The 23,943-nt window shown below is 32.1% G+C and overlaps 1 protein-coding gene across 1 annotated transcript; it reads left to right on the top strand.

Annotated features, from left to right (window-relative positions):
- Nucleotides 1-474: 474 nt before the first annotated feature.
- On the top strand, nucleotides 475-21,310 carry LOC144853961 (GTP-binding protein Rit1-like). The gene is made up of 5 exons (XM_078711840.1): nucleotides 475-706; nucleotides 3,732-3,788; nucleotides 13,007-13,080; nucleotides 20,477-20,668; nucleotides 20,900-21,310. Exons 1-5 carry the CDS (start codon nucleotides 625-627, stop codon nucleotides 21,134-21,136), a joined length of 642 nt encoding a protein of 213 aa, XP_078567966.1. The 5' UTR covers nucleotides 475-624; the 3' UTR covers nucleotides 21,137-21,310.
- The last annotated feature ends 2,633 nt before the right edge of the window (nucleotides 21,311-23,943 follow it).

The raw sequence follows: 23,943 nt of genomic DNA, 5'->3' as shown, positions 1-23,943 counted from the left end.
TGTTTTTTTCTGTGGATTCGATCTCGTAAATTTTATGCTTAGCGCCCTCAATTTTAAGAACACAAATACACGTCAAAAACTAGTTTTATTTATCATAAAATGTTGATTAAAACAAATGTAATTGATTTGCTTAAATAAAAAAACAAGCACAAACTGAACTTTCAACAAAAAATATTTAAAAAAATACCAATTTAAGGTAATCTAAATTTTAAATATTATTTGCATAATAATTATACGCTTTGAACAGTTCTATCAGTTCTATATTATGAATATTATATTGACTAGTCGTGCTTATTCGTGTTTAAATAACTACAAATAGGAAGCATGATCATCATGAGTAAAACATTGTAGGCCTAGTATTATTTTGTTTGTGCCGCATTGTACACTTTGGGTGGAGTTCCCCTGTCAATACAGAAAACATTAATACACATGCGCAGTAGAATTTCCTGGTGATTTTGTGTACATTTAGTACGTCGTCTGGTTGGTGCTGGATGGAATAACATTTGAGATAGTGCCAACCGAAGCAGAGTGTGGTACGGAATTCTCGTAGTTAAGTAAAGACTTAACTCTCTTATTTTGCGTGCTTTTTAGGTTGAAAAGGCAGTTCCACAGAATTCCACTCAGATGGAAGAATTAGCGATGACAAAATCTGGTATTAGGATATACAAAATTGTGCTGCTAGGCTCCGGAGGTGTAGGAAAAAGTGGTAAGCTAGCTGAAACCACCATGATTTGTCTGTTTGTGCGAGCTTGTCAGCCTTGTTGGTGGTGGTTCCATGTACGGTATTGTTAGCTAATAGAGGGCTGCACATTTTTAGGCATAACTGTATTACCCTCAATTCCCACATTACCTTCTAAATAGTTGTGTTTTATATATATTTTTCACCTGTGTTGCATGGCCTAATCTAAACTAGGATAAATAAGGCATACACCCATCATCCAGGTTTTACACAGTCAGTGCTCTAAATTGTTCAACATATGGGTTGGCCAGAATATGAATAAAGAAATAAATGAGAACATTGTGAAGAACTGTCAGTCTACCTAGATAGTATTTAGGCCTACACTAAAATAAACTTTTGTAAATATTATATATTTTGTATACTCTAGCTACTGTACCTATCGATTTCAAATGATTAAATAAACGGCGTGGCTAAAGATACGGTACCGTATCCTAACTTCCGTTTGCTAAAGGTACAGTAAAATTGCATTACGTCATAATCAGCTAATGTGGTGCTGGGACGTGTGTGACGTCATCGTATAAGGACTTTGGATTTTTTTTCATATTGCGTCTGTAGAGAATGCCTATCGGCGGCGCCAGGCTGCATGGATGTGTGCGCTGATTCTGTGACTCAGCCCCGGGGGTAGACCTAGCAATGTTGAATCCAGAAGTTTAATAACGGGCGACAACGTTGAAATCAGCGCACACATGCAGCTGGCCCCAGCCTGGCACCGCTTTCCCTACTCAAACAAACTCATATGAATGAGGTTATAGTACATAGTAGGCCTCTTTTGAATGGTTTTCTGTATTCTAGAATTAAAATCAACATGTTTTGGCTTTTCAATAATAACAGACGTAGGCTACATTTAGTTTTTGTCACACACGACGACGTTTTTGCGATATGAAAACAAATCCAAAGTCCTTACACGATGACGTCACACATGTGCGGCATCCCCACTGGCTGATTATGACGTACACTGTAATGCAATTTTCCGTACCTTTAGCAAACGGAAGTTAGAATACTGTACCGTATCTTTAGCCACTGTGTTAAATAAAAAGGTCAATTTTTATTCAAGAGTGTGCACCATCCACATTATACTGTAGGATGTTCAGAAACAAGGCAAGTGCAACTAAAAGGAGGAAGATCCAAAATATTTCTGATACATAATTTTCGAACTATGCTTACAGGGATGACGAACAATTGCCCCATAGATAAGTTCAGCATTTGCATGGAGTCTTAAAAAAGTCTGAACAAAGTCGTATGAGAAAAATTGTTTACAATTATAATGTCAACTTTGTTGGGAGCGGGAAGGGTCTGAGGTCGACAACCATGTACAAATCTGTTCGCTTTCATATCATTGAAATAAATCATTTAAAATTCATTGTGATTCAAACAGGAATTAAACAAAATGTTTTTTTAAATAATAAAATAACTATAATTTGATAATAATAATATAAAACAGGACAGATATATACTGTGTGATATATTAAAGCTACTGTATTTCTTTAGTGTAGTATTATGATGATAATAATAAACTTGATAACATTTAATTGCCTCTATTTTCATGCAAAATAACATGATAATATAAAAATTATATTATAAAAATGAAATGTTTTGGACATCTGTAAAATGTGGACGTACTGTTATACATGAATTCCCATTTAATGTTTACATTCCACCAAAAAATGACCTTTGCAAAATATAGCTAATTATATGATATCAATTAAAAAAACATTTACCTTAAGATGAACTTTAAATTGCTGCTAAAAAATGAGTAATTAAATTTAAATTTTTGTTTTTGTACACTCTGTAAATACGAATATAATTTAATGTATACATCCATAATACATCGCTTACTAAAGTGAGATCTATAAAAAACATAGCTAACAAAATTAATTATGAACATATTACATGCTATATGAATATTTAATATTCTGCTCAAAACAAAAATACTGTTTGGTAAGTCTGCATGTTTCCTAGAATATTTTGGACACTTGTAATACGAACGCACAGTACTGCTATTAAAGTTAGTATTAGTACTACAGTATATTTACATTCCTAATGTAGCTAGTGATATCAATTAAGAACTTTTTACATGAATGTTTAATAATTGTCTACTAAAAAAAACAACAAAGAACGGAATAGAATGTATGTGGGAATGAACTATTGTTTTGATTTAGCTTGTTGTTATGTTCCTTTGTCCCTAATTATGCATACACAGTCAATTTTAATTAAAAATATTGATTTGTCAAGAATAAATCAAATACAACCGTAATTTTGGTGTCAACAAAATACAATAATGCACACAATCTATTGATCTTTTGATGTTACTATTGATTACTGTAAAGTGCACCTTCTAAAATTGCACTCATTTTTGAACAATACAAATTTGTGGGTTTGGTATTATTAATCCATTGTTTATCAAGTCTATTGTGTTTTTTTTGTGCATTTTTAAGGCCACCAGGTAAATTGTAGAATTAGACCATCAGTACAGTAGATTGTAATTCATTGTTTTAAAATAAAATGTATGCAGAACTCATAATTTGACTGAGTGAAAAGGGCTGTCTATGAAATGTTTTTTGTGAGAGGACATCCCTGATAAATGAAAGGTGAAACCCTTTATTACAAGGACACCTTTAGAATCTAGTGTCCCCTTTAAATTTGGTTGTTCCTGAATGGGCGTTATACAGTAAAACCCCTCCTATGGGACACCCCTATTTAGGGACTTCCATACTAAGAGGACACATTCCCATGAAATGAATGTGGGGAAATTTATGTTTTAACCCTACAGTAAACCCATTTTCATAAGACACCCCTATTTAGGGGACACACTGTTGGGTCACGAAGGTGTTCTACTATATATATGTAAATTTCCTCCAGTTCTTTCATGTCCTCTTGATATGGGTGTCCCCTGAATAGGACTATAGATTTGATATAAATTATGATTAAAATTTCTAATTGATTTTTCCAAAGTTATAATAACAATTGATATAAAAATGTTTTTTGGTTTCAGCTCTTACTTTGCAGTTTGTAAGCCACAGTTTTTTAGACTATCATGACCCAACAATTGGTATGTATTGCATTGTTTTTTATACCATATATTGTAATAATAAATTAATACTATGAAAATAGAGATGGTGTATTTATTCGAATAAACGCCCTGTTCAGGAGGGATTTTAGGGGCTGTATATTCGAGGAAGGCGTATATTTGGGAGAGGAGTTTTTTGTGTGTAATATGGTAACATGTATAATCAAATAAATACTCCCTAGATATACAAAATACATCACAATTACAGTAATATCAAGAAGTGATAAAATACTGTAAAAATTATGTATTAAATTCTTGGTATTAAATTATAGATCATGTCAATTAATAAATTATAATTGTGTTTATATGTATGTGGCGAGGTGTTTATTGGAGGAAATAAATAAATGCCTGGAGCGTTTATTCGAGGAGTGGTGAGGGGGCGGGCGTTTACTCCAAGTGATGTTCTACAGTATGAGGGAATTTATTCAAGGGAGGTGTTCATTTAAAATATATTCAAAAATAAATATGGTAATATGTTTACCAATTTTTACAACCAAAAAAGAACTTGATTTTTTTTAACCAAACAAACAGAAACTGATAGAGGATATAAAATATTTCTTGATTTAATTCAGACTCTTTGGTTATTTTTTAGGTTAGGAAAACCATGACATGTATGATGTTGAATCCACGCCTTAATTTATCATGCCATTTTCTAGCAAAATTTATCTCCTTACTGTATTTATCACTACTAAATGCAGATGATGCATTTAGTTATTCCAAACTTAATTAGGTACATTCTGTATCTCTTGGAATTGAGTACTAGATCCAAATTGATAATTTATTATTTTTCTCTACTTTCACTATATAAACAAACATTTAATTAACTGCAGCTTCATTATTTTTTTGCTTTACCTTCCCTATATAAACGAACATTTAATTAACTGTGCTTCATAAAATACTGCAAATCTTTGATCTTGCAACAAGAAAGTCAAGTGAAATAGTGTTGTTCTAGGAAATTGAAATCCCAGGTCAATCATTTTAATTGCACTTTCTATTAAGAAATCTTCGCCACATTAATTTTTTATACTGTAATTTTTTTTATTACGGATAACTACTGTAATTGTAATTTTCTGTGTTTTACTGCATAGTTGATTTTGGTCTCCCTTCTTGTTTCCTTGGGCCTGAATAATTTAATTTTATATATATATGTGGAAGGTTGTGTCTGCGTTAAACTTAGCTGCCTCACCAACACTGAATTGACTGTAACTAGCAAAAAAGCAAACATTTTTGGTAGAGAGTTTTGTACATTACTATTTTACCCATTACAATACTGTCCTATTGGATCAACAAAAAAGATATTCAAAGAGAAAGAGATTCAAATTTTATCGAGTACAATGACCTTATTTCATATAGGGTTTATTTTTTTCTAAAAAAGTTAAATTTTTTGATCAGGCAATGATTTATACTACTGTATTAATATCAATTGGTTTTTTTCATAACATTTTTCATTCACAACAAATTATGTATGGTACAGTATTATAGTAATTATCATATAATTTATATTAAATAGTGAAAGCTAATGTATGTAGGAGGAATGTTGCAGTACATACTGTAATCCTACAATCACTAAATACTAATTTGAGTAGGAAACTCATTTGAGTGGAACAAGATAATATATTCTGCATAAAACACTGTAAATGATTTACATAGACCTGTATACTGTTCGCTGTTTGACCACTAGCAATACCCAGTCAATCGAATAGTAAGACTAATTTTGTCTATAGTACAGACTGTATTAAGTAGAGGTTGTAATTCAGCTGTTCCCAGGGTAGTCAATGGCCTGTTTTCATTGGTCAGTTTGCTCTACGCATTCTGTGCTCTGTATGGACAAAAGATTTTATTCATTAAATACAGGGTTGAATTCTGCACTAAAATGTCACAAGATAGGATGTTTTGGCCTTAGAATAATATAATACAATCTTGAAAATTATAATTTAAGATATTTTACAAATATTTTCAAAATTATTGTCCCACAAATGCTACACTACTGTAATTAATTTTAATTTCAATTGTTTTAATTCCTAGAAATTTGAGTTATTTATAATTAATTTTCACTTTCTATTTTGCTAAATTATAATACTGTTAGCTGATACTGTTAACTGTTATAATTCAGCTTTTGTTTAGCCACACCTTCTATTATTTAACCACTAATTTAATTAGATGTGCCCCACAGTACATTAATCAACCACTAATTTGATGCTGATAAGATGTAGCCATGTTTTCTATTTTAGCTACGAAATTATGCTATCATACAAAATAATTATAATGAGATGTTGCCACACCTTCTACTGTTTAAGCAGACATAGCCACGCCTTCCACTGTTTAATCAGATATAGTCACGCCTTCCACTGTTTAATCAGACATACTGTAGCCATGCATTCTGCTGTTTAATCAGACATAGCCACGCCTTCCACTGTTTAATCAGACATAGCCACGCCTTCCACTGTTTAATCAGACATAGCCACGCCTTCCACTGTTTAATCAGACATAGCCATGCCGTCCGCTGTTTAATCAGACATAGCCATGCCTTCCGCTGTTTAATCAGACATAGCCACGCCTTCCACTGTTTAATCAGACATAGCCACGCCTTCCACTGTTTAATCAGACATAACCACGCCTTCCACTGTTTAATCAGACATAGCCATAGTCAGTAAAATTTAACTACTAAAACAATATTATTATAAACACATTTATTTCTTGTTTTAACCGATTATTGCGGAGCAGTTTTGAGCTGCCACACAAATAGCGATTATTGACCACACTTTGACCTCTAGAGTATGACAACCCTCATTCACAAAGCATGCTGTTTATTTGCACGACGATGATCAGCAAAACAACAAGATGGACCAATGAGATAATAACAATCAAATGTTCATTATTGTTTTGTGGGGGGAGAATTATAAAGAGAGACTTTAGGATTCTGCGTTACAAGTACACCATTACATCCCACCAGTCCAGGCTAACGATGTTTTACATGTCCTTTTTTAGGCCTGTCTGCCTAGAAATAGCCTAGCTAGGCCCTAGAGTAGAACCAACGGCGAAACAAACTTTTCTCGCCAACGTGTCCTTATTAATATCCATCATTATTCTGTTGTATGTGGTACGGTAGTAGGCCTAGATGTTTTTTTACAATAGCTTTACGTAAGAGTTCAATTTTTAATCCTACGATAGGATGTAAACAAACCAACTCTCATCGGCCTTCCATAACTTGAACTGCGCTGTGGGTATGGATGATGTGATTTTTAAAAACCAGATAACCGATTAATGTCGGAGAAAATTTTCAGTTGCAACACGGTCAATTCTGTGGTTTGTGGTACTTAGGAAAATTGATTATTTTTATTTTTTCAGCAGAAACAGACCCTTTGAAATGCATTTTAAAAATATAGTCACATCTTTTCCATTTACTATAAAACTATTTAAAAATGTTATAGAATGTACATTTTTTTTTCAATTATTTTTTTTTTAGTTTTAAAAAATCTAAATTATGGTACCTGCATATTTTTATGGAAATGTTATTCTTGCAGTGATTGTTAATTTATGGATAATGCATGGAATTATGCAAGAAAATGATAATTAACCTTTTTCTTTTATTTTGCTATGAGATTTAATTTCATACTGAACAGCTTGGATTGTTTTGCAAGCCAGAAACAACAAAGAAAATAAACCAAAATGAACAATAGGTCACTTGACTGATTTGAAAGTTGAACGCACTGTTGTTAGTTAAAGCCTACATGGTTAATACCATTGTATTGTACTCATATTATAATGAGATTCCTCAATGGCAAATAATGAGTATTTATTGTGTTGCATATTGTGATGAGTTAGGCTTTGTTTTCTGCATTATTTATTCGCAAAGCAACCCTGGGAATTTTATGACTACTACCAGTGCCTGGATACAGTTATTGTTAGTTGGATTGACTCATGTAATTAATATATTACTACAACGCGTTTCTGTACATATTATTATAAATTAACATTTCTATTCTGTACACCTATTTAAGATATTTATATTTTTACCTTTTAAAAAATTCACAAATAAAAAAAAAATATATGCAATTAATTTAAAGGTGTTTCTTTACATGTATATTATAAATTAATATTTCTATTATTATTTGACGGTTTTTAGTCTCCATTAAAATTAAAATGTTTGATCTGTATGCATTATTTTAATTATTATATCTAGTTAAGCTATTATCCATTACCGAATTGTAGGTAGGTAAAAGATCTGCTTAAAATTTGTTTAATTTGTATAAATGATTTAAGCATCACCACTGGCAGAATTAAGTAATTTGTACTTTAATAAACAGTAGTGGAAATAGTGGACCAAAGTCACTATTGTAATTATACTATCCAACATACTTAATGCAAAAATTAATATGTGCTGCAGGAGCCGCAGATATAAGGATGTTCATTGAGCATTAGATTGTTTAATGTTATATACCTGCTTTTATCTAGAATAGTTACTGTACAGTACTTCCTTCCAATAATTCATATTAACAGACCCAGAAAAGAATTATTTAGTTGCTTTTCAGATTTCTATTCCATACACCTCAGTGCTTATGTTATTTAGAGAGCTTTTCGATTTTCTAAGACCTAGGAACTAGTTAAATTGGGAGTATATAACCTGCTGTAAAAAATTATTACAAAATTGCAAAACTCTTGTGTCCAAATAGTGTAGGGAATGATGCTGCTTATATAGGTAGCTGCACATAATATCTTTGCAGTCTGCATTTTTCGAAGCACAACATTTGCTCATATCAATGAAGGTTACGGTACATAGTAGTATGTTCCAATGCAATAAACATTATAATATTCTGTGCATTACTGTTGATCTTGAAGTTAATTATATTTCAGCATTGCATTATGTAGACTCCTTATTCAGCTAGTAATGTTGCAAAGGCAATTTTTGCATAGCATACCAACAAGGCTATTAAGTAGTGTTTATCAGCTCATTAGATTAGCCTACCAAAGTCCTTCAATATTAATCCATTTCGTATTCCAAAGGAATATAAAAGAGTAGATATTATGACAATGCTGCATGTTTATAGCCCTTTTCAAAATAAATTATCAGAGAGTTTTTAAACCTATTAATGCTTCTCCCTCATCATATCCTTGACAACCATACTAAAGGCTAAATCCTACTCATCTTAATAAAAAAAGCGCTACTGTAGTTGTTGTTAGATGCTACAGAGGGGCGCAGTGGGTAAAACCACTTAGGAAGACCTACCTAGCACTAATACTCACACAAGAAAACTATACTCGAAAGAACTGTTTTTTCACATTCACACCATTACTTTTATACATCCATGCCCTAGACTAATATCTACAGTACCTATACATCCTACATTCATAAACTATGGACTAGTTTTATGATGATCTTGTTAGTGATTTTAAGACCTTATATGATTCATTTCTGATTCCCTGAAGTAGATAACTTCTTAGATTTTTATTCCAAGGTCTGTAAAAATCAAAACCTAGAAAAAGTAATAAGGATATGATAATTAAAATTAAATTTACATTGTTTAATTCCTAGTTTTTGTTTTCTAACTGTATTCTAATTATAGTGCAAAATGTACTTTAGCTGGCTACAGTATATTTACTACAAGGACGCAACACAACAGTAAACAGATTTTGAGCAATGACGAGTGGTGGCTCATTATTCCAAGAAATCATGTAGGCCTACTCCTCAAAAACAAATAAAACATCAAAATTATCTATAAAATTGGCAAATTCTCAGCTGGTGCATCTTCCTATATAAAAAAAAATAATCAAGCTGGTTTGAAAAGGTTGTTTATCAACCCTATCGGTGGGTAAAACAGAAAAGGGATAGTATTTATGCAGGCGGCTTTGTGTGGTTTGAGTCAACTTCACACAAAATTGGCACTAAAAACAAAATAAAATGCAATGTAAAGTTACAATCATATTATTGTGTAATCATTTGTTTTGGTAATCATTTGTTTTGCATTGAAACTTCACTTGTGTGTCACTAACTCACTAGGATACCCATTGCATGAATATAAATACATAGTGAGAGTTGATTACCAAGATATAACTGCTCAAAAAATTACTAAAAAATTTTAAAAGTATCTATAAAATTGGCCAAATCTCAGTTTTTGCATCTTCATATATAAAAACTCCCTAATGCTGACAAGTTAAACTCTAAATGTTGTTTAACAACCCCTCTCAAATAGTTGGGGGAAAATATAAATAGGGTATGTCAATTAGTTACAAAGATATTGTGTCTTAAAAATCTTCAAAAGTGCAATTACAACTAAATAATTGTAATTTTTCAGTTTTTCTCACAAACGAAATACTTATTTTTAAAATTTTGGATAAATGTTCACAATATACTCACAGATAAAAAAGATAATTGCATTTGAACAAGGACTTTTAAAGATATTGGCCCATAAATGTAACTCCAGACCTCAAAAAGAGTAGTGGCCACTGCTCAAAATTGTTTGTGGAGAACTTTTGATATAGTGTGGGTAACATTCATTTCACAATATCAACTTTCAAAATGTAGGATCCAAGAGGTGGGGACGGAATCCATTTTCTAGTAGGCATCTTTTGAGCTACTGGTTATGGCCTATAGTCCTATTTGTTTAAATACTGTGTAGTTAAGGCTAGCACTCTAGAGAGTAGAGTAGTATATAGTAGGCTATGCTATAAATAATAAATTAATATTATTACCAGAATCCGGGCTCAGTGTAAACGTACAGTAGCTTTAGGCTTACAGTATTATTCTACATTATAAGCATAGACTTTCAATATTTAAATTAACTTAAATATGCCTCCATGATTATAAGCTACCGTATGTGTTTTTTCATATTTCAACAATAAACTACAACAAAGGTACAAGGAAGGTTCTTGTTTTCATATACCTTTTCACCACCAATCCATTGGAATATACAACACTGCAGATAAATATATCTGGAGTAGCCATCCCCATCCCGACAGCCGCGGAAGGCAGCTTTTCGCAAGTAGGTAGTAGGATAAGTGTTGCAAATGAAGCCATAAAAGGAGTATTAGTATTCTTTCAGATCTTTGAATACGTAATCCCTGGGTCACCTGCTAATAAAAGGACACTTTACTTTGAAACAAACAAGTAGCACTAGCAGTAATTGTTTCAACACAACGACCAACCCCTATTCATAGAACGCCTCTGTTTATATTTAAGGGACCCGTTGTTGAGTCCAAAAAATTGTACATTAATAATAATACCTGAAACAAAATAACAAGGATAGACAATGCGTTAATAAACTACAAGGTAGAGAAGTTTTGAATTTTTGCCATCAATTTATTTCATTTACTTAATAAATAAATTGTTCTTGTGGGAAAACATATATGATGTATTAAGAAATAACTACTTTATTCTATAGCTTCTTCAATATACAATTGTATACTGTGACATTTAATAATTTATGTATACAAGTCTGTCTGGAATTAAAACCAGTAGTCTGTGGCTTATGTATTCATATTGTTGGAAATATGAAATATATTTTATTCAATATACAGCTCGCAGTATATTTGATATTGGTTTTTTTGTTCTAAAATTGTGTATATAAAATAATATTGTAATAAGGTCTTTCTTATGCCTAGCCTGAATAAACTGTCAATAGACTCCTCTACTCGAAGAAGGGGATATTGAGGGGGTTATGAAAATAAGACCATTCCATTTCATTGATAGGGGAATTATACAGTAGTAGGATATTCAACAAAAATTCTTCGTCTATTTCATATCAATTTTATCCTATTATTAAGTTTAGTACAATTTAATTCAGTGCAAACTGCAGTGAGCGCAGCTTTCACGCTCCAGCAATTTCAATGCAGACTTCGAATTGCAGTTGTTTACCACTTGAAGATTTGAACGCTTCCATTATTGATAGGGTAGTCATATTATAGCGGTGTCATGAAAACGGGATCAGATAATTCAAACACAAACACAGTAAAGCAATGTTTTTAATTCATATACTGTACAAATGGTAAATATGTGATAACTGTTGTTACATATAACCCTATGTGAACTACTTGTGTTACAGTTACAATCTGATATATGGAAGTTACCAGGCATATGTGCGTACAACTAATCACGCAGCAAAACCGTGTGGATCTGTCTTGCTAGTCAAATTTACATGGACACCCAATTGTTTTTGCATTGAAGTTTTGTGTAATTATATAAATCAAAATTAGGATTTTTAGTTTCCTCAATATTTGAATGTATATTTAGATGTGATAGTTGTATAGCCAATTTACAATCTGGTTGAAGACCTGATAGTCCCACGACGGACATGCAATATAATTTTCCTATCCTTTCTACAGGCTTCTGAAATCCTGTTCATTAAATCATGTATACAAAAAAGGTTTTTCCAATGTCATTTCTCAACCAATAGAATTAATGTTATATCATTTTCATGAATATTCATTTAGAAATCTAATTCCGCTTGAACCAGTGAAATCCCAATAGTAGTTTGAAGTATGGGTGGTTACACTATAAAAGGTAGCAAAATTGTGATAAAAAAACTGGATTTTCATATTTAAGTGATGGGATTTATGAAATAATATGAAGCTTTCATTTATACACATTTTACCGTTTAAACCAGGTAAATCCAATGATTATTAGTGGCGAAAATTGTAAAAAACATAAAATCACCATTTTTCGACATTTGTAAAAAACATGCTGAAAAATGGTGATTTTACACAATTTGGCCACGTTTCACGGTGTACAGCGCGTGTGTCGCTTATTTACAAAATAAAATTGATATGCGTACCTGGATAAACTGACATTGGCCTATTCTCTAAGAAGAGAGCTACAACTTGAATATATAAAATCTTATTAAACACTCTTATCAGATAATGGTACATTTCATGAACCCTGCCCTCAAGTGGGAGCATGTGAGAGAAAAGTCTATGTCAGTTTATGTTATATTCTTTTCTGCATAGTGGATAGTGAATACTTTTTTCACATCAATTTATTTGAGTTTATATAGTAAATTAAAAATACAGAGTGGTCTAATGGTAAGAAGGTATCAGTCAGCAGAAGACCCTGGTTCAAGTCTCTGAGATTGTTTTTTCTTCATATTTTATGTTTCACATCAATTACAATGAATCATACTGCACAGTAAATAGTCAGAGTATTAATACTTGAATATTTTACCTGTAGCTTTAGGCATTATTATTATAATTAATAATTATCTTTGCAGAGGATGCATACCAACAACAAACTGTTATAGATGGCGAGTCTGGTCTTTTAGATATTCTTGATACAGCAGGCCAGGTAAGTTTATTAATTGAATTAGCAGCCTTGTGGCTCTTAAATGCTTTATGCACAGTCAATGTTTAGTGTTGCCATAGTGATGCTTCATGGAAGTAGTGAATGGCTTTAGTGTAGAACCTTGGTGATTGCATAATAAAATAGAAATTATTGTAACATAATAATGTGCAGTTTGTTGGTACAGTTTGATTGATAACGTTGCCACGTTCAGTGCAGGAAATTGAAAAGAAAAATGTCCAGGAACAAGGCCATATACATGGCTGCAGTCGCATGCGCAAATTTGAGTTTGAAGTTCAAACGACCGACATATTGAGCTGTAGAGTCGCATTTGCACGCAACTAAAAAGTCAGATATGACATCTCTATTACCAAGCCAATCAAATCAAGTTAAGTTCCTGAATTTTTTTTTTAATAAAAAAATTGTTGAGCATTCAGCTTTATGTGTGTATCCTATTGCTTTAGAACTGGTTGAAATTGTCCAAATTCTAAAAACCATTCTGAAACTGGTTTCCGTGGAGCAAATTTTAGCTGCAACACAATCGCGGTCTCAATTTGAAAAATACATGTTTATCACGCAGTCGCTGAAAAATGTGACTTTCCGGTCTGAAAACCAATTCTAAACGTGAGAATCTTCTGTTTATATAGATTGGGCACTAAGGTGTGTTAACAAAAAATGAAGGGGGGCGTTTATTAGGGGCGGGTCGTTTATTAGGAACAATATGGTACATACAAACAAAGTAAATACTATAGTTGGCAAAATTCTTTTTTGCCAAGTAACAAACACACTTGATCAATTACATGTACCTCCTTGGCGGAGGTAAACAACTGTCAAAACCAGTTTCCGAGAAAACCGTTTTTTTTTTATTTTTCAATAGAAACATGCCCTAATAATATGCAATGAGGTAGAGCTTTCAAGTAAAGTAACATACTTCATATAATGGTATGTGTATAATAGTATGGTGCATAAACATCATAGCTTTGGTTTTCATATTTAAAAATTTAATTACCTTTAAATTCACTCAAGCAAGGTGATAATTGCCATTTATTTTACATTATTAAAAGTGTCTTCTCCCTTGACAGTGACAAAGTATTCATGAAATTTTAAATTAAGTTCAGTTTGAACTTGAAAATTATTATATCAAATAAATATTTACTTTGCGTTTTATAGAACAGCTAACAGTAGGGAAGATGGGAATTTATTGAAGGAGAACTTTACTGTACTAGCCCCAAAAACTGCGAAAACAATTTCTAGTAACACATTTTTAAATAAATCATAAAAAAAAAAAATAATGATTTTCATTTTATTCTTTCTTTCTGGATTCAAACTCAAGATCTCAATGCGCCACACAACCTCATATTACTACAATACTGGGTTATCTCTCTTTCTGCTGATCATATAATACAGTATTTAAATCAATCAATCAATCAATCAATCAGATTTATATAGCGCCAGTATCCATAATAATGTTCAAAGGCGCTTGACAAAGTTAAGCAGGAAATGCCTCTGTGTAAAAATGGGTTTTTAGTCGTGTTTTGAAAGTGTTGATGTTTTCAGATGTCTTTATGTCGATTGGCAGTTTATTCCATATTTTAATTAAACACTATGATGAGTTTTTATAGGTTTCCATTTTTTTCTACTAGAATAATAATAGTAATGATAAGAATGTATTATATAATGATTTATTTTAATTTTGAAAACTATCTGAAACTAAATCTATTTTTTAAAAAGAAAGTGAAATTGTCTGTAAATAGAATTAATTAAGTTAATTAAATGTGAATCAATTTTAAAACCAATGTCAATTTATTTCAGCTACTATAACCTTGTGTACAGTATATTGCATTATCTTTTCCTTCAAATGGTGGAGTAATAGTGTCAGGGCTTGTGAGAACAGAAACATTTATCTATTTGTATGTTGTGAGGTGGAATAGTGTGTGATGATAGATAGCAGATTTTAGGGAAATTCCCTGATTTTAAGATGCGTACTTTCTTTATTAATGTAGTGAGTGTAGTTGGACTATTCACTTTAATTTGGAATTGTGATAAGACACAGACACTGAATAAAGAGGAAATAAAATAAAGTGAATTAAAAACTTAAAATCCATTTAGTGTTAGTTAGCTTTTTCTAGTTGTCCTACAACCATGGTACACAACTAGCAAAAATAATAACATTATTATTGACGTGACTCAATGAATTATCAACGGGTAAGTTGTTGCTAATTTTGGTGACTTAGGCCAACTTCATAATCTTATCGTTTTCCTTTATGTTCTTGACCATGACACCCAAGTGAAAGAAAGTGGGGTTGCTGATGTGCTGATAACATCACTGTAAAATTATAGTGCGATTCCCTGAAGGGTATTTAGACTCTCTGCATAAATGTGAAAGCAGTTTTAAGACCTTGGCATTTACAGAAAGCTCTGCCAATGTTTTTTTTTTTCGCACCGCGCCTTTAGGCAGTTATAACATTGAGAACAGAATCATAGAGACTGTATCATCGCGAAAGCTATTTTACTAGGATTGACATTTTTGGGATTTTGTAAACTAAACTAATTAGGTCCATGTTGCTCAACCCAACGTACGTCTGGGAAAAGAGAGTCTATGAGGGCTCACGGTTGAACGATTTTGGAATCTCGCCCTTTGATTGGTTGACGCGAATCAACACACATTGCGGAAGAATTTTCTCATGTGTGAAGTCACATTGTCTGATGACTGTAACGGGAAAATAATGTATTGAAATTCTTTGAATGAGGTTAAATAAACACTCTATTTTTTTAATAAACATGTATTATCATATTTCATTGAATTTTACAATGTTGATATACAAAATATATTATTAAATCTGTAATTTTATCTAATTATTTTAACGAAAAATGGCGTAATTCTTCTGACTGAGGGTACGTGGCTAAAAATGATTATTTCGGCGATATTTTGAAAAATACAAGTCAAATTTTCATAATTCGTTCTTTATTATAATATTGATACAAAATAACAGGTAATGTATAATTTGTTTGAAAAATATTAACTTTTAATGTTTCATCATCATTATCCCTTGTAGTATGGGAGTATGCCTAATGCTCCTACCCTGCAATATGTACATTACTATAGTTTAGTTTATGAATATTTTTTCGTTCTGTACGGTAGGTCAGACTATATCACATATAATGTTTACTACTGATTGTTAAACAAAAATAATAGATAATAAATCATTTTTTGTGAAGAAAGAATAATTAACTGTTACGTCCAAAAGCGGTGTTTTTTGTAAGAAATATTTCTTGTTGGATATATGGGATGAACACACTACACTGCATTTATTAGCTATATCCTAGTATTAGATACTGTTAATGGTGTCACAATAACAAGTGTTGTATCTAGAATTTAATGCTATACTGCCTTTGCATGTAGTACTGAATGGAACGCCTCCTCTGCCTTCAGTTCACATTTATCATGCAGTACACACCAATGGTCATGCAGTACACACCAATCGTCATGCAGTACCCACCAATGGTCATGCAGTACACACCAAACATCATGCAGTACACACCAATCGTCATGCAGTACACACCAATGGTCATGCAGTACACACCAAACGTCATGCAGTACACACCAAACTTCATGCAGTACACACCAATCCTCATGCAGTACACACCAATGGTCAGGCAGTACACACCAATGGTCATGCAGTACACACCAATGGTCATGCAGTATACACCAAACGTCATGCAGTACACACCAATGGTCATGCAGTACACACCAATGGTCATGCAGTACACACCAATGGTCATGCAGTATACACCAATCGTCATGCAGTACACACCAATGGTCATGCAGTACACACCAATGGTCATGCAGTATACACCAAACGTCATGCAGTACACACCAAACGTCATGCAGTACACACCAAACATTATGCAGTACACACCAATCCTCATGCAGTACACACCAATGGTCAGGCAGTACACACCAATGGTCATGCAGTAACACCAATGGTCATGCAGTACACACCAATGGTCATGCAGTATACACCAAACGTCATGCAGTACACACCAAACATCATGCAGTACACACCAAACATCATGCAGTACACACCAATCCTCATGCAGTACACACCAACCATCATGCAGTACATACCAAACATGCAGTACACACCAATCGTCATGCAGTACATACCAATCGTCATTCAGTACACACCAATCGTCATGCAGTCAGATATTGCGTAATTTATACCACCACCACCTATCGACAAAATCGAATATTACGTGACGTTTATTAGACAGCTGTAAATCTAAGACTATTTAACATGATATTCGATTTTGTTGATAGGTGGCGGTATAAATTACGCAATATTTGACTGCATGACGATTGGTGTGTACTGCATGACGATTGGTGTGTACTACATGACCATTGGTGTGTCTTGCATGACCATTGGTGTGTACTGCATGACAATTGGTGTGTATTGCATGACAATTGGTGTGTACTGCATGACCATTGGTGTGTATTGCATGATGTTTGGTGTGTACTGCATGACGATTGATGTGTACTGCATGACCATTGGTGTGTACTGCATGACGATTGGTGTGTACTGCATGATGTTTGGTGTGTACTGCATGACGATTGGTGTGTACTGCATGACGATTGGTGTGTACTGCATGATAAATGTGAACTGAAGGCAGAGGAGGCGTTCCATAGTACTGTACCTTAAAATTGATTCAACATTTGTTACCTTCTATCAATGGTACATAGATGTATAGAAAATGTCAATATTTCACAATTAAATTTCATTTATAGATACAAAATATTGCACAAATGTGAATAAGTTCAGTGTTTTCAATTTTAAAACCTTTAAAACATATTGTAATTGTACAACTAGTTTTTATGTCTAAAAATTTAAAATAATAGAAAGGTATACCAAATTATGGCGGGTTTATAGATAAAATAATTTAACTAGAATATTATACACTGGCACAAAAATTCTTTATGTTGACATTGAGTAGTATTACTTGCAGTTGAAAATCATAAAAACATATTTTATATCAGAAGAAAAAATATATATTGAATGTGCATCTCATTTAGGTAAGCATACAGCGACCATAATATAAAGCTATCTGCAGCTCGAGGCAGACACTGCACGGTGTGCATCTCATTAGTAGACATCCAGGGACCATAATATTAAACTGTCTGCAGCTCAGGGGCAGATACTGGGTACATCTCATTAAGTAAGCATCCAGGGAATGAAGCTGTCTGCAGCTCGAGGGGCAGATACTGCACTGTATGTGCAACATCTCATTTAGATAAGCATCCGGGGACTATTAAATATGATGCTGTCTGCAGCTCGAAAGGCAGATACTGAACTGTATGTGTATCTCATTTAGTAAGCATCTAGGGACCATAATATGGAGCTGTTTGCAGCTGAGGGCAGATACTGCACTGTATGTGCATCTCATTTAGGTAAGCATCCAGGAACCATACAGTAATTATGAAGCTGTCTGCAGCTACTGCACTGTATGTGCATCTCATTTAGGTAAGCATCCAGACACCATATTATGAAGATGTCTGCAGCTCAAGGCATATGCTGCACAGCTCATACTTATTGTATGTGCTAAATGCCTTACACATTGGAATATGTATCTACAATTGTGAATTTCTCTATACATTACATACAATTAAAGAAGAAATCCCAGTCAATGACAAATTATTAGAATTACAATAATAAGAATATTACTTTGATGTTTTTGAAATATAAAGCATTTATATTATTTATTATAAGAAGTATACAAAACAAATAATCTACAATCCAATAGCTTCCAGAAAACATTTTAATCATGAGTATCACTTTTTATTCTGACGAGCTATAACAGATTAAAATTTACTGTAAAAATGAAAATAAGTGACCCACATTATTTACATTTTTAGACATGATGACGTCATAAAAATTAAAATATTTAATCATGCTAAAGATAATTGATTGACCTAGACAATATTCAAATCTGGGTGGAAATGGAATATAGATGAGCTTTATTTAATGTGATGAGCTATGACGAAACAGACAAAAATCATATATTTTATATTTGGGTGGCCATATAATGACGTCATAACATCCGAGAGGTAAACATTGTGGATAAATTCATATCTACAACGTATCTACTTGCATAATAAATTGTAAAATATCTGGGTCACTGTTGATCCTGAGGAGCTATAAAAAAAAAGTTTGCGCACACAGGAATTTTTAACATGCGCAAAATGTCATAATTGGCGTAGAAAGTTGATTAGAAATTAATTTAGAAATTTTAAATGTGGGTGTGCGCGTAACTTTGTGTAGAACATGCCATTTTTAATCCACAGAAACAAGAAAGTTTGCCCTTGATATGGCTTAAATTTTCCCAAAGACCGAGTAGGTCAATACGTGAGGCATCCTAAATTGCACTACTTCTAGGTATCAAAGAAATATCATACAATATTGCTTCAAAATACCCATCATTTTATTAATAAAAGAATAATTGAATGCACACCCACATGCCTCTGTAGTTGTTCGTATTTTGTCTCCTCAATGCACATGCCTGTATGATCAGCCTATGACATAGCTGCTACACCAGTTTTATTCACTCTTTACATTAGCTCGACAAATTGTGAATCTGTTGCCATAGTGATGAACTTGTTATTTTAACCTTTAAAAGTCAAATATACAATTATATAAATATAGTGCTGGCATCTACTGTTTAGCAGCAATGCTACATGCTAATGACAAAGGGTTTGTTTTCTTGTATTTCTATTTCTTTCTGTATTTATGTCTAAATTAATAATTGGGAATTATTAGTTGTTGTAATACTGTATTTACATTTAAAAACAATTGCTTTATAGATTTATTAACAAAATTCATTGTAAGCTTTGTAAATTTTCAATGATTGAAAAAAATATCTTGTAGCTTAATAGTCCATTGGATAAATTCTTCAGAATGACAATGGTGGAACTGATGATGGGACGGTTCTTATACTGTACCACTTCGGCTACGCATTTTTAATGTGTTTGTTTTTAAATGTTGTCTCTATTTGGGGAAAACTGACTGTTTAATCATGTATTCCAGGTATAAATGGCAGGCATATGTTGTTTGCTGCAACAACATGTGTGTACATGTAATCTTTTCTCAAATTTGCTTACATTGCTTTATAGTCTTCAGACATAGCATGTTCAACAACTACGTGCCATTCATTCCTGTTGTGAGCGGATCCGTCTCAAGTGAGCCTGTGTAATTGAATACATTTTTCAAATCATCCTGTATCATTTTAATCCATGTTTTCTTAGTTCTCTTCTAATGAGTCTTTTTATTTTCTTGTTATTTTCCTTTAGAGCTAATTTCATGATGACTATACCAATTTAGTCTTATGTATAAACTTTGAACTCTTTTAGGCTGAATTCACAGCAATGAGAGACCAATACATGAGAGGAGGCGAGGGATTTATCATATGTTACTCAATAACAGATAGAAGAAGTTTTGAAGAAGCTGCTGAATTTAAGAAACTTATAGAACGTGTACGCAATACAGATGATATACCAATTGTACTAGTTGGAAACAAATACGATTTAGAAAACCTACGAGTAGTAAGTTAAATTTGTTTTTCCCCCGATTTTTTTTTTAGATTAGCTAGCCGATTCTCATGCAGTATCATCGCAGATACTAAAATGTATTAAAAAAAATAAATATAGGTTTTTAGTATGTACTGTGTATACAATATATTATGCTGGTCCCAAATTGTTTATTTTTTATATTTTAAATGAGACAAATATTAAATGAAAAAAAGAAAAGAAATATTAACACCATCACTTTTGTAGGTAACCCTTGAAGAAGGCCAAGCGCTTGGTCGTGAATTTGGTTGTCCATTTTTTGAGACATCAGCAGCCCTTAGACACTTTGTTGACGATGTCTTCCACACATTGGTCAGGGATATAAGAAAGAAAGAAAAAGCAATAGCAATGGAAAAAGACGCTAAAAAGAAGAATAAACACAAACTGAGGAATCTCGTACATAGAGTGATGCGCAAACAAAAAAATGGAACATTGAAATCATGAATAATGCAAGTAAAATTGACTTAAATCATGGTGCTTATGCCGGGGGATGCGATGAGACAATTATCAAAACAACAAGACCTAAATAAAAGAAAAAGATCACAAAATTCCAGATAAACTAAACAAAGCATACAGTATATACAACATTTTATAAAGAAGAAATCTCCTTTCGAATTTATATTTGGTTTGAATTTTTTCTTTTTTTTGAAACTTGAAGGAAACAGCCTGACAAGAAACATGACGTAATTACTCTTGACTATATAAAAATTGAATAATCTGACTATTGACGAAATGACTTGTACAGAAATAGTCCTACCCAAAAATTTGAATATTTTTCTTATTTTAGGTAGAATATTATGTTTTTAAGATGTACAATTATGATTTATATTTTATTACATATTTTTCATATCAACACTTATTAAAGTTTCTTAATATATTTTATGAAAGACTGATATGTTTTAAGATACAATTATGATTATAATTAGTACATTTCATTATTACAATTTGCATACTCACAATGTTATTCCATTCATTCCTACATTCATAAACTCATACTCAATAATTATGTCGAAGGTCACAATTTCGGTAATGGTAACTACAATAAGATTGATCTCAAAAAACTCTTAAAGCCTGTTACATTAATATAACATTGCTCAATAATATGTAACTTATGTATGAATAATTGATTTTAATTATGTGCTTGTATATGTTTTAACATGAATTCACATGTATAATGCATTATACACTGTACATTCATGTATTATGAAATGTATGAATGACATGTGAATATCATACGTAAAAACCAAATTTATGTTTTGTTTAGAGATTATGATTTGGCCAAATACAGGGTGTATATTATTTATTATAATTTAGTTAGATAGACTATTAATAGAAATAATTGTAAAATAAGATTATAGATTATTTTAAACCGGAAATCATCTGTCGTTTTTTTAAGGACCAAAGATTACAGGTTTTAAAGCAAACACTATAAAAAACAATTCCCGGAAATATAATTTGATCATCTTGAAAAGTGGATAAAACATTTAATTATTATTATATCTTGTCAAATGCGTTTTCTTATTCTTTAGGAATTGTCCATTTTACAATGTATACACTACATACCTATGTCTATTAATCTGTGAGCAATTCTTTTTCACTATGCCGCGATATTATGGTTTGATTGCAAAAACTATAATAACGTGTCATGTACAGTTGTCTACAGGATGACTTGCAGTGAGTATGTATAGTATTCTACAACATAGAAAGCCAATCCTTGATTTTTTTGTGATATATCCAACAATAAAATGGAATGAAGGGATGGATTGTGAAATTAAACTATTTATTCCATTCTATAGATATTATAATGTTTGGTATTGATTATCAATTTTTTGCTCTTGGTTATTGATTTGTACATTTTGCATTGATAAACTCTTATAGCCGTCGACCACTATGGGCGTCGACCACTATGGGCGTCGGCTACAATTACCCTTGACTTTAGGTTCTGAGGTTAGGAAATACTTACAGTTATAAGGTACAGTAGAATAACGCTGAATCTAACGTTATCTGGATAATGAGAGAAGGCATGATTTAACATTTGAATGTTTACTTAATCAGTCATCGGCAAACCTCATTTCAGATTAAATTCATATAAATAGATAAATAGATAAATTGGTTAATGTAAAATTGTTTAGATGAGCATAATTTTAATGCTTAATATTTTGGTTTACACCGTACTTAAAATTGATATGTGGTAATGGACAAAATAGTTATATTGTCCCCTTGAAACACTTTTTGAAAAGGCCAATTTAATGTTATTTAATACTTATTCTCTTTTACCAAACTTAAATAAATTACCTTAAAATATAGCCAACCCATTGTTTGGTAGACAATATGTTTCTGGTTAAATGTTAAATTTATAAGCAAAATAATTATTTTTCTTAATTTTTTTTAAAGAAAGTGAATAACTTTACAAAAAGGCCTATTCAACATTTAATTTTATTTAATAAAATTATTCATGTTTTTGGGGAACAATATATCTTAAGAGACGATGATTGGCACATACAGATGTACAGTACCTTTCAACCCTACCAATAAGTGATGTATTATGTATATTTGAGATCTTGCTTATAAATGTATACCTAGCAAGTATAACAATGTCTAATTTTTAATTAAGAAGAGGAATTTTAATATACATTTTTTTTCTATTTGTATTTTGTTATTTTATGTACAATATTATTACTTCCAATATGAAATCTATTTATATAAATTTATTGTAAGAAAATGTATTTCATATTTATGTATAAAAGTATCCGGATTAAAGGAGTCCAAGGGGGTGGGGTTGTGATATGATGGGTGTTGACATATTTTTGTTTAATGTAAATTTTTATATCTTTTTATACTTTATTGAGACGTCCATTGCAGTGTGATTCAATTCAACACAGTATTCACACACAGTGCATAGTTGTGCGTGAAACTTACCGATGATGATGATGATGATAATAATAATAATCAATATTGCTAATGGGTGCTACAATCTTAACAAATCACAAAGCATTATCGGTATTAATTGGCACGTCCCCCACCCCTATTGAATCGGAATTGAGAGTTGCAGTCAAATGGGAGTTAATTTAGATGAGCATAGTTTTAATACTTAATCATTTATTTCAAGCCATACACAAAATTGATATGCGGTAAAGAAAATTGACAAAATTTAATATTCCAAATGATGTAGCCCAGCATTATTTCAAGGAATGTTGTTTGTGAGTGAATTTAGATTACTACTACTAAACAACACTAGATCACAGTGAGAT

Source organism: Antedon bifida, chromosome 10 (assembly GCF_963402885.1).
Source record: "Antedon bifida chromosome 10, ecAntBifi1.1, whole genome shotgun sequence".
NCBI classification, from domain to species: Eukaryota; Metazoa; Echinodermata; class Crinoidea; order Comatulida; family Antedonidae; genus Antedon; species Antedon bifida.
This window is presented reverse-complemented; position numbering and strand designations above follow the sequence as displayed.

What these genes read in the sequence shown, in the direction of transcription:
- LOC144853961 (XM_078711840.1), top strand. Translation starts at nt 625, where the DNA reads ATGGAAGAATTAGCGATGACAAAATCTGGTATTAGGATATACAAAATT. An exon ending in CGGAGGTGTAGGAAAAAGTG is followed by an intron (nt 707 to 3,731) that starts GTAAGCTAGCTG and finishes TTTTGGTTTCAG; the next exon opens with CTCTTACTTTGCAGTTTGTA. An exon ending in CTATCATGACCCAACAATTG is followed by an intron (nt 3,789 to 13,006) that starts GTATGTATTGCA and finishes TTATCTTTGCAG; the next exon opens with AGGATGCATACCAACAACAA.